We start from the raw sequence: 17,136 nt of genomic DNA, 5'->3' as shown, positions 1-17,136 counted from the left end.
GATCTTACTCAGCATGGCCACAGGTGTGTAACCACTCAAATTATGGCAACAAAGACAGTGCTTTTTTGTTATTTTTTAAATATGCATTTCTGGGGCAGCTACTGGTCAGAGTTCATTGAACTGCAGAGTACCTATGCATACAATTGTATGGTCTCTTATTTTCACTGGGCTACATCAAAGTGATTATTTAATAACCATCAGAACTAAGTGGTTTTTCCTGAAAGTATTTAAGAGGTATGAAGTGGTATGAGTCCTGTACTCTCACTCAACTGCATTGTCTGTCAGCCAACACCTATTGTTGGCTTCAGAAAAATACTGTCAGATGCTGCTAGCCAGGCTGGGCCTTAGCCTGCCACTGCAGTGCCTGTCAGGAATCATTAGCTACTGATCTCTTTGACTAATGGTCCAGTTGATTGTCTGATTCATGTTCAAGATCTGTAAATGAGGCAGAAGCATCTTTCCTGCTCACCAGCTGTGAAATGGCTAAACACAGCTAGATTTGCAGAAATCAAAATAAATGTATTTCCAATAAAGTTTGGCAACAATATCAAATCTAAAGCTGAAAGCAGAACTACATTTTTGTGGTTTTTAAAGTTACAGTATTATAAATCAATGTTATCTCATGATGTGCTTGTCAGAGAAATGTATTTTACCAAAACAGTGAAATGCTGGTAGTAGCATTAATCTTGTGTTGAGTTGGATAGATGTTCTTTATTCAACATAAATTCATACTTTCAATATTTTCTCTTTTGTCCATTATCCCCAGATGTACCAGTGTTCAGCAGAGCCTCTGTGCTTTTGTCTGAGTCCTGTGTATGCTAATGGGGTCTGTGTGCATGTTTTTGTTCACATATAAAAGAATTACAGATGTGACAAAAATAAAAAAATAAAAGGTGGGATTTTGGATGGAGGGGGTTCTTGAGGGAGGAGCTCCTGTATCTGTTTTATATTGATGGAATAAACCCTGGAGGGTCAGCCTGGCTGATGCTGAGATAACTGAGAAGTAAATCTGGGTCTGAGAGCTCACTAATATTTTTCTTGTAAAAGGAGGTAAATATGGCATTCACCCCTAGCTAGAGAATTAGTGTGAGAGCCATGCCACAAACAGGCTCTACTTTGTAGATTCAAGCAGACCTTAAGACTTTATTTTTACACTTTAATTGTAGATATAACAGACTTACAAAGACACTGAAAGAGAGTTGGTTTTGTGAATGGATGTTCCCACAGGAGCTATCCTCTGGTCTGTTATGTGGAAGACAAAGTTGAAGTCCGCCTTCCATTTTTACCTTCCCACATCCTGCACAAAGGAGGAAAAGTGATTGAAAGCCACTGTTCATTTCTGTATTAGACTTTGACTTTCATGTTATTTGGGTTTTTTAAGCTAGTGTTCCCACAGACCCACAGAGGCAAAAATTTTGAGGTAGTCAATGTGCTTGGTCACATTGATCCAAAAAATAACCTATGACCAGAATCAGTGTGGTTTCTGTAATTGTTATGTTGTTAAGCTTAGGTTACATTTTTGTATAGAGGTAGAAAGAACTGTACATTATTCTAATCTGTTCAACCTCATATACAACAATCTTTTCCCTCTTGTTGCTAGGAGTATCAAACTGTCTTTGAAACAATATGGAAATTTTATAATTTTATAATGGAATCTAGTATGATCAAGATAAATCTATTGTAACAGCTTCCCTCCTCAGAACTCTCTGTACATGCCTAATTCTAAATATAAAGGAAAAAACAGACATTTTACTCCTTCAGTGACTCTAAATCTCTGGAATCTTTGTCTAACTTTAGAGAAGGAAATTTAGCTAAATATGTGTAATACCCAAAGTGGTTTTGATTATACATTACCAGTATTGATTTTTACGTAGTCCCATTAAATTTCTACTTACATATTGTTTTATATTTTTATTAATGCATAAAAGAATTAATCAATGCTTACAAAGGAAATTACCAAGATGACATTTTCAAACACAATATTTGCTATAGAATATTGCAGCAGAATCATCTTACCTTAATAAAATGGTTTTTCTTCTGTTGTCTGAATTTTCCCCATCCAGTAAAACTTCACATTTGTGTGGGAGTTTTCAGCATTAATTATTAATTATTCCACCTCTTCCTTGGATGTCATTTTCCCCTGCACAAATGGCCAATATATATATATATATAAAATACCATTTTCTGGCTATGCTTCCTTCTAAAGGGAAACTTTTAATTGGGAACCTATAAATTCCATTAGATCCAAATGGTAACCAGTGTTCCCAATATTTATCCACTTTGCAAAGAACTGATAGATGACTGGCAGAGCCCTGCCACTCAATACTCTCTGCCACAGGTATGTCTTTTCATATGAGGTATCCACAGAAAGCCAGTTAGATGGATTGGTTGTTCCTATCCCATAAAAATAATCAGGAAAGTTTTCATGCTCATTTGTTGGCTTTTTACAGATTTTGGCAGGCATCACTGTGTTGATTCCACTTGATTTTCCGGCATGTAAATTTTATAATTTTCTTGTTCTAAATGAAAATTTTAAATGTGTTGTAATTTCAAGACACACTGGATGAAATCCTGTAATGCTTATGTGTTTACCCATCATTTTAACCTGTTCTATTTGTTCCTCTTTTTCTATCCTGAAATGTTTCTATCCTGAGTGTTGAAGGTTGGGCATACATCACAGAAGGGAAGAACCCTCTTCACTTCTTTTACATAAATGGATACTGGGCAGTTTTGGCATCCAGGGATGCACAGCTCCTTTCCATCAAGCTCCTGTGTCCCTTTCTATGTCCCCATCTGTTACCTGAAGCTGGAGGAGTCATTTGAAATATAGACATAAAGAGTACTTTTTTAATGAGTACTTTAAAGAGTACTTTTCTAATTTATGAAGATTTCCTCCCTTTCATGGAGGTGATTTAATTAATGTTATTTCCTCATTATTTAGAATGAAATATATGATTTGTGTACAGTAGTAGTAACCTGGGACCAAAATGAGCACTTTTCATCAATATGAATGAGGAGCTTTATTTATTTACTTCCTTCTTTCTTGCAGCTGTTGCAGCAATGCAATGAACCAACTTTTTACTTCAGCTGTGCTTTGTATGATTTTTCCTTGGATTTATCTGTACTTTTCAGGCTTTTTGATGTCTTTAATAGAAAAAAAAATGTACAGTAGCCAAAGGCTTAGGTTTCTAAGTTACCTTTCTGTGCCAAATAGTAATGACTGCAGGCCCTGTATCCAAGATTAATATTGTAGAGGCCAGTTAAAAGTAGGAACTGTTCCAGCCCAGCACATAACATTTGTGACACCTCCTGACACTCTAATAGCAGGTTTTCTAATATGAGCACAATTATTACAACAAATGCTGTAGGTCCCCTGAGTTAAATGCAATACCAGGAATTATTTCTCAGACACCTGTGTGTTTCTGCTACCATCCTGGATTATTAGAAGGATGTACTGCAGGCACTGACAGCATCATGTATGTATTCAGTTTAGGGAAGCTTCTGAGCTGATGTGACAACTTCCTAACTGAGGTGCCTTTGTACTCTTTCTGTCACACCTCATGCATTGATAACTCAATTGGCAGTGACCTGCAAGGATAGGATGCAACATTAGAACACTACTGATAAGAAAGTACTTGAGGGATGATAAATAAGGCAGTGCACATAAATAAATGCTACTTTTGGTGCACGCAGAGCTTGTGTAGCTAAAGAATAAAAGCCATGTCCAGGGATGCTGCTGCATGTAATAAAACTCTTTCAAGAACTAAGAAATCTGAGTGGAAGCAGCAATGGAAATGGTGTCACCCACAGCATTAGCACAGACAGGTTGTCTTCTCCTGAACCGTGCACTTTGCCAGTGACAGGCACGTGCTCTAAGTAGAAAATGCCCAATCTTTTACCTCAATATAAATAGGCATCCTGGGGCATGCAGGATGCTGTCATATGTCCCTGGGCATCTCCCATCCTCCTTCAGAACTGGAAAATGACATTCACTACTCCTTTCTTGGAAATGTGCAAAAAGGATTTCCATAGACAGTCTTTGGAGATTTCCTGTTTTCTCATGTGTGTAATAGATTGGGTCAAGCAACAAAGAGGAGGGATGAAAGAATAAGATTTAATTTTATATGCACTCTCCTGTCATCGCCATTGGAAAAAAATGGATGAAAAGAGGAATTCTGCAATACAGGTGATGTCAGTGTTAAATTAAATTAAGATCATATGATTTTATGCAGCAGCTGTAAGCCTTCAGTTATGGCAGGGTTCATAATAATAGAGTAGATTCCAAGCGGATGTTAAAAAATTTCTCATATGTGAATAATTAATCAGAAAAATAGCAGCATTATTTACAGTACTTTAAGCCAGCATAGATTAAACATATAACCTGTAATTTATTCCATTTTGGGGCATCTGAATTGTACTAAGATAAGTTGTGACAAATTAGAGAAACAAAAATAATACTGAGTTGTATTTCAGCATATCATTCTAAAACAGCATGGATGCAAAGGACACCATCTTAAGTCATTGATTATCAGAAACTCATAAAAGCACAGGCTCTTAAAATCTTTTAAATTATGGATAAGGAAAATTGATACTGCAAATTAGTGAGTACTTCTTTGGTTTTCTGTAAATTGCCAAAACACAGAGATATAATTGCAAGTTAGATTTTTTTTGATTTGTAATTTTTGAGTAGTTTCAAACAACTATAAATAATGATCAAAACCCTAGTCACATCATGGCTAATTGGAGAACAGTTGAAGAAGTGGGAAAGCTTTAATTTTGTGTCCTGTGTGAGCGGAGAGATTAGGAGGGAAAGAAAAAGTAGAAATTCCTATTGGAGTATTTACTGGTTTTGCCTTCCTGTTTCATAGGTTTTGAACACCTCTGTAGAAATCTTCACAAGCCTTTGTGATTCTGCTGGCCTGGGCAGAGCATATGCAGCTGTAGCCAAGATCCTGGCAAGGTAGGTTAGCACATCCTTGTCTGACTGTCAGTGCAGATTCACTCAGCTGTGAAAGACTTAAATTGTTAGAGGTCTGTCGCTTTCCATTACTGACTGCTTAAATTTTAAGCAGTGCCCTTTTTGCAGTAAGTGACCCTTTCATCGAAAGTTATTTTAAACTGTTACACATTTTTTAAAGTGTATGGTTCTAGTTTTTCTTTGCCTGTATACTATAACATGTCCTTTTTCTTCCACATTTTGAGGGCTTTTTAAGTGTTGGGGTTTGGTTGTTTGTTTTTTTTTTTTTTTTTGGTTTGTGGCGGACCTTACCTTACTGGAAAATAGAAATGCAGACCTTTTTTCCAGGTTCAGAAAGAAAGAAAATCTGGAAGAATGTTGCAAGCTCCAGTAGGTGTCTCAGTGTAATATTTTCTGAACTGTGAGTTTCCATTTATTGCACTCACTTCTTCTGTGGAGGCATTTCTGGTTTGTGCATGTGTAACTAGGTACAAATTTGTTCCAAATACAATGCTTGTGTTCAATATTTTTGTTTCAGCATCTGGCATTAAAATCTTCCTCCAGGTGAATTAGTTCAGGTACAAATAATTTTGACATAAAGTTGCCTAATGAAATTATCATATGAGATAGGGAAAAAAAGAGATTAAAGTGAAAGTTGCTTATTCTTGACTTATCCTATGACTTATTCTTGAAGACCTCAGTGCATATGAGGCATGATAGAACTTGGCAATTGTTTATGGAGAGGGACTTGTCACCTGATTTATTTCAGTGTGCAGAGCAAATTCTCCTCTTCGAGTCAGATCCCTTGTCTCTTGACCTTATCCAAGCACGTAGGGATCAGCCACAACCACAGTCTTCTTCAGGTCTCTGATGCATAATTATTCATGTCTACATGTATTCTGAGCATCCTAAATAAGGACATGGGAAAAGATATTCAAAAAGACACAGAACAGACTAAGAATACCAGGTCCCAGTTTTAAAACCATGTTAATTTCCTTTCTGTGATTTAGGCATTCTGGAATGAGGGCCCATGCATTTATTTACTCAGAAGTTTCAGATTTTGAGATCTTTATGAAATTAGTTTGCTAAACCCTTCATCTGAAAGATCACGCCAATGCAATTCTTTTTTAAAAGCAGACCTAAAGATGGAGTGGCTAGTGATTTTCTTCTGTATCAAATCTGTATTCCACTCCTTCTGGGAGCATTCTTTAACTATCCAGAAATGGACAGTCCCACTGCTACCAGTTGTTGCAATTTGAAAAAGAAGGAAAACAGGAGATGAGGAGCAGTGGGAGCAGATACTAAGAGCAGTAAGACCCCACACTTTAGTATTTAAGGCATTCTCCTGGAAGAGGAATATTTGGATTAATTTAGGTGAAGGAGTAGTTCAATCTCATGTGTAGGATCAGGGATTTAATCTGTTGGAGAATAGATTAAAGAATAGATTGAGTCTTCTTGGTGAAGACACAACCCTAAACCCTTTCTCTGAAAAATGGCTGTTGTTTTACTTTTTATAAAACTCATCTGGTAGCTATGCCATAAGAGCATTTAATTAAATTAAACACCTTACATATATACCTGCTCTGAAGAGCTTTGGGTATGTGATAGGCATTAACTGTTCAACCCTGTCAAATGTCACAATGGTTCTCAGCAACTTTCAGTTGTTTGAGAAACTTACATGTGGAAAAGTCTGGGCACCTATGAATCATAGAATGATAGAATCATAAAATAGTTTGGGTTGGAAGTGATCTTTACAGGTCAGCCTAGTCCACCCCCTACAGTGAGTAGGGACATCTTCAACTAGATACAGTTGCTCAAAGCCCCATCCTGGCTGGCCTGGCTTGAATATTTCCAGGGATAGGACACCAACCACCTCTCTGGGGAACCTGTTCCAGTGTTTTGCCACTCTCATTGTAAAACATTTCTTCTGTACATCTAATCTAAATCTACCCTCCTTCAGTTTAGAGCCCTTGCCCTGTTGCAGCAGGCGCAACATTTGCTCAACAATTTGTCTTTATTGTAAGCTCACATTAGAGCTGTAAGGTCTCCCTGGCAACTTCCCCAGGCTGTACAACTCCAGCTCTCTCAGCCTGTCTTCACAGGAGAGGTGCTCTAGCCCTCTGAGCATCTTGGTTGCCTCCTCTGCATCCACTCCAACAGGTCCATATCCATTCTGTGCTGAGGATGCCAGAGCTGGACACAGAACACTTTGGATAAATGCACCAGTAATTACTGCTGGTGACAGAATCCCCATACTCAGCTTGTTCAATTTTCCTTTACTTGTATTGTTACCTGATTTAGGCTAGATTTGTGTAAATAATTTTAAGTTTGATGAATAACTTCTTCACAGGAAGATGACTGTTTCCAAAAAATAATGCATTACAACCATAATGTCTGTGAGAATTTGCACTTATTTCCTCATGACAGATTGGAGAAAGTGCCTGAGCCCTCCTGAATGGCTCAGAACCTGTCTATGGCTTTGGAATATTTTGTGAAATCTTTGCTGCAGATGTTTCCAGAGACTATGGGAAACTGAAAATCTTTATCATGTGCATTTAGTCATGTCATTTTCCAGGGGAAAGAATCTGACATAATAGCATCATGTTCTTGACTTATTCTGCCAGTGTCCACCATGGTAATGACTTCTTGTGGACACATGATTTATACATCCAATTCCATCACATGAGCAATCCTATAAAAGGTGCATATTTTCATAAAAGTCTAATAGGGGTAAAAATCTCATAGGGCATTTTAGCATGAAACTGGAAAATGAGTTGCTGTAGATGTGTAATCTCTTCTGCTGAAGTCATCATAACTGTTCTGTGGGATCATGAATGACTATATCTTTAGGAAATTGCATTTTATGCATTTAGGAAGGTGATGTCTAAGGAGATAGAAAGGGTATGGCTGTATAAAATAACATGTAGATTTTTGAAGGAACTATAAAATATTAGCCCTTTGAGTAGGAAAGACCTGTTTATCATGTTATCCGGTCTTGTGCAAAGTGTTTCAGTAATCCTTCTAGCATACTTTAAATATCTCAAGCTGTAGTGCTTTTAAAAGTACTTCCTTTGAAAAATTGTTAAACTGTTCCAACTGATTTCTAGCTGGCATAAGTGAAGTCCTAACAGTGAGAAATATCTTACTGATATGTATCAAATTGACTCCTGTTTTCCTCAAAGAGGTTATATGCCCTAGCAATTTTCATATTTGCTATATGTGGAACAGAAGTTTTGATGTGAAAAGTAAAAAATGGCCAAAAATACATCAAAACATTTCTATTAATTCATGAAATTAAGAAAACCTTTTTACATTTTCTCCTGTCACTGATTCCATTTGCTTTATTACTTTCAGCCTCTAGCCCACAAACTTGGTGGTACAATCAACAAACCCCTTAGTGGCTGTTTCATCTCTGCTCTATTTGATTTCTCCACTCTGAGTAAATGATTAAGTTTTCATGCATTGGTTCAACCAAAATCTATGTTCACTCAACCACATCCTTTATTGATTACTTCTACTGCAAACAGTAGGCCAAGTGTGATATACATAATTGGACAGTTGTCAGGGGATGTGGGTGTTAACAGTCCTGTTTTCCCAATTGGAAACTGGAATCACCTTGATACACAAATATTCTGCACTGTTTCATTCTCATTCCTTGGACCAAGGAGTCCTTTTCCTCAGAATATATGTTTTTAACTCTCAAAGGTCTGGTTGAATGGATTTAATGATTATACCATATAATATGCTCTTCAAGTTGCACCTGTGCACTGCATATAGAAAACTAGAAAAACTGGAATTAATATTTGTCTAACACTTTAACCTTGTCCTTTAACTTATATAAATCATATGCTGTATTTCTTTAGGGAAGCATTTGATTTTCTTTTCTTTGGAAAAAAAACAGGTTAAAAAAATATGTGCTTCTAATTCTAAAATTTAGAAGCCTTTTGACATTTGGTAAATGTTTACAGTCTGGTATGTTTTGTATTCTCATGGTAATAAAATACTTAACTTAGGAAAGTTTAGTAAATGTAAGTCTGCTAATTGACCTCTAAGCTTTACAGTAGCATATACTTGAGCATTTCAAGAATGTTGGTTTGCAGTGATTTAGCATTCTTTTGTAGTAATCTTACCCTCTTAGTCACATACAGATAATCACTGCAGTATTTTAAATTTGCAGCTAAGCTTTGCTATGTTTCCTGTTTCATAGTAGGCTGTTATAATTACTCCAATAGCATAAAAGAGAGAAATTCAGAGTTCTGCCAGATTTTGAAAGCACATATCCCTAATATAGCTTATAATAAAAACTGTATTGTAAATAAATGCCAGGCCATCATTTGCTGCAGGAATATAACTTGAAGGTAGTTTAAGATGGTGAGAAAATAAATCACAATTCTTTATTGCTTACAGAAACTCCTATTTTTGTGAATTTCTTAATTAAGACTGAATTTTCTGTCTTGGTGCCTTGACATTTAGCATTATACCCTCCTACATTAGTGACTCAAGTTCATGGCTAATATTGAGGTCAGCTGGAATAACACTCCAGCCTTAAAGGGAAAAAGGGCACCAAGCCTTATTCACAAGCAAGCTCAGATGTCTGTCTTATATCTTGCAATCACACTGCTGAGGTCTTATATTGTTAATATGACCAGCTTTATTAAAAAAAAAAAGAAATCTGCAAATGTTATTGTCAAAGTATGTTAGCCAATTTTCAAGTTAGATGCAGCTGTGACCTCAGGTTGCTCTGAGCTCCCTGGGATTTGGGGGTGGCACCTGCAATCCATGGTTTATAGGTTTGCCTGTGTGACCCTGGCCACCTTTGATCCAGCCAGCCAAAGGGCAGTGCTGTGTTCAGGGAAAGGCTGTCAGCCCAGAACTGAGATACAGCCCTGTCATGGAGCTGCTGCTGCACCACCAGGTTCTAGAGCAGCTCTGAATGACAGAAAGCCTTACTGAAAAAATCTCCTTCCCCTATTTTGTCAGGATGTGAGGTCCAGCTAAATTGAAAATATTACCAGCAGCTCCGTAGAAAGAAAAAATAAAATAATGGGAAGTCCAAAAGCCCTCTTAAATCATCCACCTGTGTTTTTATTCATGGCCTTAAAATATGGCACAATATTCTGAAAGAAAGTTTTGTTCTATTTTGCTGAAAGGATCCAGTTTTGCCCTCAGACATTCTGTGTGAAGTAGTCTCACTGGGCTCAGCACAGGTAGTGCTGGAGGCCATTTGGAAATAAAATCCAGTCATGGATGAGTCATCACAAAGTAAAGTTTCTTCAGAACAAGGGGGTAGATCTTCAGCATTTGAAGAAGCCATCTGAGTAAATATTTCATTTTGTCCCTGTCCTTTTCTTCAGTCAGGGAAAATCAAGTGAGGCTGTGAAGTACTTGGGAGAGTTTATGAAGGATGCTGAGAGTGCTAATCTAGGCCAAAGCCTGGTGGATGCAAATCTCCTACTTGGAAAAGTTCACAATGAAAGAGTAAGTACTGTTTGTAGTAATGATCTGAAACAACTTGATTTACTTCTTGGTAAATTCTGGTTATGCCTAGGAGATGACACAGGAGGATTTGATCCAGGTGTTGCATCTTGCAGGAGCTACCCAAGGAGAAGTCACTGTGTGACTAAATGAAATGTGCCTTAATTTTCTGAGAAAGGTGAAAATTTCACATCATGTTTAACACACAGAGTTTTTTTCTAAAATAGATGAATAAAAAACTCCAAATTCAGATCAGGACAAACTTTACATGTTGTGAAAAATCCACATCCAGATCACCATTGGGGCCATATATGCCTATAAAAAGTCATCAGTTAATGCAAATGAAATATTATTGCACTCTACATGAATGTATACTGCATTGCATACTAATGGGCTGTTTATAATCTTAGCTACATTTCTTCTTTACATTCTCTCAGCCAAATTTATGAAATGGGTTCTAGCAGCAAATAGTTTGTCGAAGGTCTGTTAGCAGTGGAAAGACTTTCTCTTGTCTCCACTTGCACTGCAGTGACACTTGAGTTTTGAAATCAAAAGGGTTAAAGACATTGCTGCAAAATGAAGGATTCATGTTTTAACACCTATTTTAGAGCTGAATCGCTACACAAAATTATTTAGATACAATAAGTAATAAAAAGAATTTGTTCTGTATGCTGGCTAATACGGAACTTAGGAAACACTTCCACTACAAATAAGATAAAACTAGAAATACCCTTTCTATCTGCTGTTGCATATTTTTTGTCTCAGTTCTGTGTGTAATATATTGAACAGAGTACTTTCCCCTTTTCACTTACACTATCCCTAAGTACCTCTTTTTTTGTTTCCTGGGCTCCTCTTACAGAGAACTCCCACTACCAAAATTGCTGTCCTGTTTGTCCTGGTTTTATTTCATACACTGTAGAAATGTTTTTACTCTATAATCTCTAAATTAGCCTGAGAGTTTTCTGTTTACATGTGTTCTTAATATAAATACTGAATTTCCCGTTGAAAACTAAGTTTTAAGGTCTTTGACAACTTGATGAAGTAGCTGTAAAATGGGTCTGAAACTTAGAAGAAGAGTCATATGACACTGTGCTGAATTGTTCTCCTCCAAATCTGAAAAATAATTAAATAAATTCTGTTTAACAACTTCTGCATTTCATTCCTTTTTCCACCATTGCTAATAATCAATTCAATAGAACTTGTATGTTAATAACTAATCTCTATTTGATTGTTCTTCAAATTCTCCTTCTCAGTTCAGAATTTTCTGCCTTGAGCTGAGGCAGTGGTGCAGAAGGGCACAAGTGCAGTAACTTACAAATATTAATGTATATAAAATATTTAGTTTAACCATAAATTTTAAAATCTTGAAGTTTGCAATTCCCTGTTTTCTGTATCATTTTTTTCTGCAAGGTCAGCAGTGTTTACCAAAACTGAGTGTGAATTAACATTTCCTCTTTTGGATCACTGCCTGCTGGTGTCAGCTGTCATCACCAGTGTTCTCTAAGTCATTATTAGGGTCTTTTTATTCAACTCTGTACATCCCCCAGTAATAAAATTTGCAGAAGTAGTCCATCAAATTAAAGATATTTCTGTTTATATCCAGATCTATCCATGGGGACCTTCAGTAAACCTGGGATATAACTCTTCCTGTTCTTCCAAACACAAATCACTTTGACCAAATTCACGTTGCTCTGTCCGCACTGTTGCTGTATCTTTCCAGTTCTCTTATCTCACTATTCCCTCACCAGCAGTATCTTTCTTTAATGCTGTACACACAGTTTGCTTTCTAGTCACAATTGTTTTACCCAGATGTTTCTTGTTTCCTAGCATGCCTGGGTTTGTGTTCTGCAGGAGTAGTAGGTCTCATTTCCCCCAGTTCAATAAGCAGGTTGCTTACTTAATATGTACACTCTGAAGTTTGCATGGTAACTCTGTCATTTCTCATTTCACTTTTTCTGAGTTTCTTAGTCTGATTTGCTACATTCCTCTCACTAATTGCATCACTTAACCTGCTATAGTTCTCGTGAGTATGGTAAGTAGATGTTTCTGCTTTTTATTATATTACAGCTTATCATTCTTTATTCATTGATGTGTCCTCATAGGCCTAATTCTGCTCTTCTGCTGTATTAAACAAAGCTGAAAGACTACCAGAATTGCTATTGCTCTTTTTTTCCTTTTTTAATCATAAGCACATGTTAGCAGTTATAGGAGTTCTCATCCCAAAAAGTGGTATCAAATGAAACAGGTACCAGTGGAAGTCTCACCTCCCAGTTCCATACAGAAGAGAATTTCAATCTCATTAAATCAAGGTGAGAGTGAAAGGATAAAACAGCTCTGAAAATGCTTTCAGTCAGGAAGTTTCTGCCATCAGAGCAGCAGAATTCCATGCCAATGGTAGGATAGAGAGATAAATTATTTGAGTTTTCAATTCAGCAACCGTTGGGCTAAATTTCTCCTACTTTTTCTCTTTTGTGATTAGGAATATCTGTAGTGTTTGTATACCCCTTTCTTCCTCCATAAATGAGTAAGTTTAAATTTCTGTTCTTTTCTGTGCTTTGTTCATCCTCTTTTTTCCATTTTTAGGAATTATTTTTTAAGATTTAATACTACCATAAATTAGGACCTTTTCTCCCACAGATATGTTGAATGCGGAAACAATAATTTCTAAACAGCCTGGCTGCAATCTGTATTAATACTTACTGTTGATATACTTGGATTTGTATGCTCAAAATGCTATTCAATTCAAATATATGGGCAGTGTTATCTGGATTTTAGAGGTTAGAAAACAGCAAGGGAGAGTGATTTCCTTAATGCCCTGCCATGAGTCACTTTGTGGGCTGCCACATCTCTGAGGTGGCAGAGGAGCAGGCTCTGATGTCAAAATAAAATACAGGTGACTACAAGTAGCTTTTAACATTATTTTCTTTTTTTCTCTCTTCTTTACTAGGGGAACTATAACGAAGCTCTGGAACATTTCAGTCAGGCCTCTGAGGCAGCGAAAGCTTTGAACAATTTGCCCTTGGTGGCTGAAACAGAGAGTTACTGTGGCATTGCCAAGGCTCATCAGCTGATGGTGCCGTTCAACAGCCACGTAGCAGCCGCAGCCGATCCCCTCAGCCTGCAGTGCCTGCTGGCATGGAAGCAAAACAGAAGTGACATGTGCACTGACCCTCTTCCAGGCGGTAAGGCAGTGCTTATGAAACACATTAGTGCTGCATTGTCCTCAACACTTAAGTCATTTTTCTTGTAGAGTTTTATTAAATTATTTCCCGGGTTTAATCCTTGTATGGAACGGAGGTTGGGCTCTACTTCTGTGCGCTTGTTTTAGAGGCTGAATTAAACAGGTTAAAATACAATATAACTATTAAACAAGTTAAAATACAATATAACTGGGAGAAATTGATACTAGTAGTTGCTCTGGATGGTAACTTGCATTTTTTCAGTGCTGTTTGCCAAACACCACAGTTACCTGTTGTAGTCAAAACATAATTGTTTTAATCTTTAAAGAAAATAATAATAATCTCCATTTGCAGTACACTTTTCAAGTGCATCCAAAAATAAGATCCCTGTTACTAAAAGTGAGAAGTAATTTCTGCTTGACATAGTTCTGAATCCAGAAAAACACGCTGCTTTATTTTTGGTATCCTTGTACTTCACATTAGAGAGAAAGGGAAAAAATAAAAGCAAGTCTGCTTACTTTACTATGTTTCCTTATCTCAGAAAGAGCAGAGGAGGACTTGGTGTGGAGTAGCCCTCTTTCTTCATGGGTTAAATTTTCTTTGCTCTTTTTACCTTGTACAATACATTAATACAAGACAAACTGAATTATGCATTATCTCCAGTAGTATAGTACTACTATACTACTGATAGTAGTGAACTGTATTGTACTGAGGAAGGGGGAGGTATATGTCTACTCTACCTTAAAACTTCCTGCTCTGTATTCCTGTGAAGAGTGTGAATCTGGGCTGCAGTGGAAATAAATGACAACTGGGGCAGTCACAATATGGAGCTTCAGTGTTACTTTGTTATTCCCTCAATTACCCTGCTCCTAAAGACAAAGAACTGCCTGACTGCTGCTTTCTTGTGTATCTCACCCTATCACAGAAGTGGAAAATTAAGTATAACTTCAGTGGTGCATTTTGTATATAAAATAAGTGGTAATTGAAGATATTAGCAGTTTAACAGGAGCCAGGATGCCAGAGGCAACACTGGGAGCTACTGAGAATTATGGAACAAGGGCATTCATTCGGAGGCTGAAGAGATAAATTAGATAGCATTCTGTTTAAAGTTCTAACACTTTGGTAACACTTCTTCAGTGGCTATACATATCTATATTTGTGATTTGTGTCTCAATAAGTGAACATCTAGCACACTGACAGATTTTGTTGACTGTCAGAGTTATTTGGGTGTATGTCTCCTGTCTAGACCTGTAGTGCAAATGCCAAGAATTGCAACAGAGATGGTCAGAAAAATAATTCATAAAAGAATTTTATATTCATTTCATATAAGGATCACTAACTGTAGCTGATAAAAATAGGAAGCAAACAAAAATCAACAATGGCAAAAGCAAAAAAAAAAAGAAAATCCACAGGAACCTCAAAGACATGGAATGAACTTTGTATCTCCAATATGAATTTTAGTTCTTGCACCTAAAGGGGTTTTCTGTTCAGCTTTTATACATGGCTTTTCCCAGTCAATTGTGAAACTCATTTATATCCTGAAATTATATGTGCCCCTTTAAGCTCAAGAATCCTGCTCCTCTTTAACAGTACTTCAGGGATAAACAGAGTATGATTAGAAAAGCCCTTTATGTCCTGGCAAGCGTGGTACCACAAACAAGTTTTGCCTGCTGAGATTCTCTTCCTTCTGTATTTCTGCCTAGTTTACCCTCTGTTACTTTCAGTATTGCAGTTTTCATTTCAGTTCCAGTTCACTCCAGGAACCCTGTGGCTACTGCATATTTAGCAGCTCTTCCAGTTCAATATCATTCTTCTCATTAGTGCTCCAAGCTTACTCTCATGATACCCAGATTACATCCAGGAAAACATAGTGTCACACTGTCAGCACAATCTGTAACATTTCTCATGTTTCGTGTGCCAAATCTCTCGTTAGTACTGGCATTACATTTTTAATATCTTTGTCTGGCAAAACATGACCTGGCACCAATTCAAGATTAGATTTGCTGGCTTTGAGTTTCAGGTACAGCCTTTATTCTACCTTCCAGGAGAATGTCTGTGCATCCTATGATGAACTCATCACTTAGGAAATTCCTGCTGTGATAATAGAGCAGTATTTCTAGCTCTTTCAAACAGCTCAGTGTTGATAATCTACCAGATTTTTCTCAGTCTTTTTGAGGATAGAACAGAGAAAGACAAGATACAATGGTAGTTCTTAATCCACAGGGAAATTTTATGAAAGGGAGAAGAAAGGCAGTGAGTTTTTATTTCTAACTCTTCTGACTGAAAAAAATTTTCTGTGTCAAAAAAATAAGAGTAGTTTCTGTATTCATAGGCAAAAGAAATACTTAAGCTAGTGGGGGAACAATTACATTTAAATTCAAGTATTGCCACATTACCTTATGTCTTTCAACCAAAACTTATTTTATAAATCAATCATTTCAATAACCATTAATTACTCAATTTATCTTAACATTTATTAATAAAATAGATGTTTTGACCAGAGTTGTCGTGGATAAAAGGGACGGGATTTTCAGAAGACAGTGTTTAAAAATGCAAAGGAGAATGTGTTTCTATCTGCTATCTTTGACTCAGTCACCTGACTTCTCTTACAGGAGAGTTATTTATATCATTGTGAGATGCCACTGCAACAACAAATATGGTTTTATTGTTCTTTTTATGTTTAGTAAAATGGATAAAAACCTTATCAGCACAATCAGTAGGCAAAAAGGATTGTGACTCCACATAAAATCCTAAAAAGGAGCCTACAGCATAACATTGTCTGATGAGAAAACATTTCACAGGTCTTTCAATAAATAATCACCTGACTCGCTGCCTTCTAGAGGAAAGAAGAATAATTAAAGGTGCTGAAGGCAGGAAATTTTTGAATCAGATTTTGCATGTTGATTACACGAAATGCTGACCAGAAATTAGTTTCTGTAGTCTGGCAACTCTCAGTCCAGGTTTTTGTGTCTGGCAGGGCTGTGCCTCAGCAAGAGCCCTTGTATGCTTGAAATTGTCTGAACACTTCTAAGAAAAGACTTAAAATACATGGTTTTCCCCATCCTACAAAGTCTTCAGTTGTTTTCTTGAGGAATAGTATGTGCTTTTGACAACAATTTAGATTTGCATTCCTTGGCTTTGGAGAACTTGGCAAAATTGACACATTTTATCATGGATTTCCTGCCTTTATTTTGTTGGAGTTTTTTATGATACCTTTAAATACTGCATATTGTCATCAATTTTGAAGTCTTATGATCAATGGAATTATCTGGTACAATCAACTTCAGCATAATCAGGACTATTTCTAGTATTCCACACCTGAGCAGACTTCAATATAATTTAAAATGCATGCACCAGCTAAGTCTATAGCTTGGAAAATACAATCAAATGAGCTTTTGTGCTTACTCCCAAATATGTAGTCCCTCAATATTCTTTCTCCAGCCTCCTTTCATGGATGTAAGGAATGGTACATTCCATAGCGTGACTGTGTCCTTTTGTGTTGTGTAAGAAATTACATTTTCATCC

At 36.8% G+C, this 17,136-nt stretch overlaps 1 protein-coding gene across 1 annotated transcript in view; it reads left to right on the top strand.

Annotated features, from left to right (window-relative positions):
- Positions 1 to 17,136, top strand: part of TTC29 (tetratricopeptide repeat domain 29) — a 113,554-nt gene that overhangs the window by 56,769 nt on the left and 39,649 nt on the right. Inside the window, exons 8-10 of the mRNA XM_063158007.1 lie at positions 4,869 to 4,960; positions 10,312 to 10,435; positions 13,380 to 13,614. Of these exons, the coding sequence (XP_063014077.1) occupies positions 4,869 to 4,960; positions 10,312 to 10,435; positions 13,380 to 13,614 (451 nt within the window). The remainder of the gene's footprint in view (positions 1 to 4,868; positions 4,961 to 10,311; positions 10,436 to 13,379; positions 13,615 to 17,136) is intronic.

This window comes from Melospiza melodia, chromosome 5, assembly GCF_035770615.1.
Source record: "Melospiza melodia melodia isolate bMelMel2 chromosome 5, bMelMel2.pri, whole genome shotgun sequence".
Taxonomy (NCBI): domain Eukaryota; kingdom Metazoa; phylum Chordata; class Aves; order Passeriformes; family Passerellidae; genus Melospiza; species Melospiza melodia.
The sequence above is the reverse complement of the archived record's forward strand: the minus strand, read 5'-3'. Positions and strand labels throughout refer to the sequence as shown.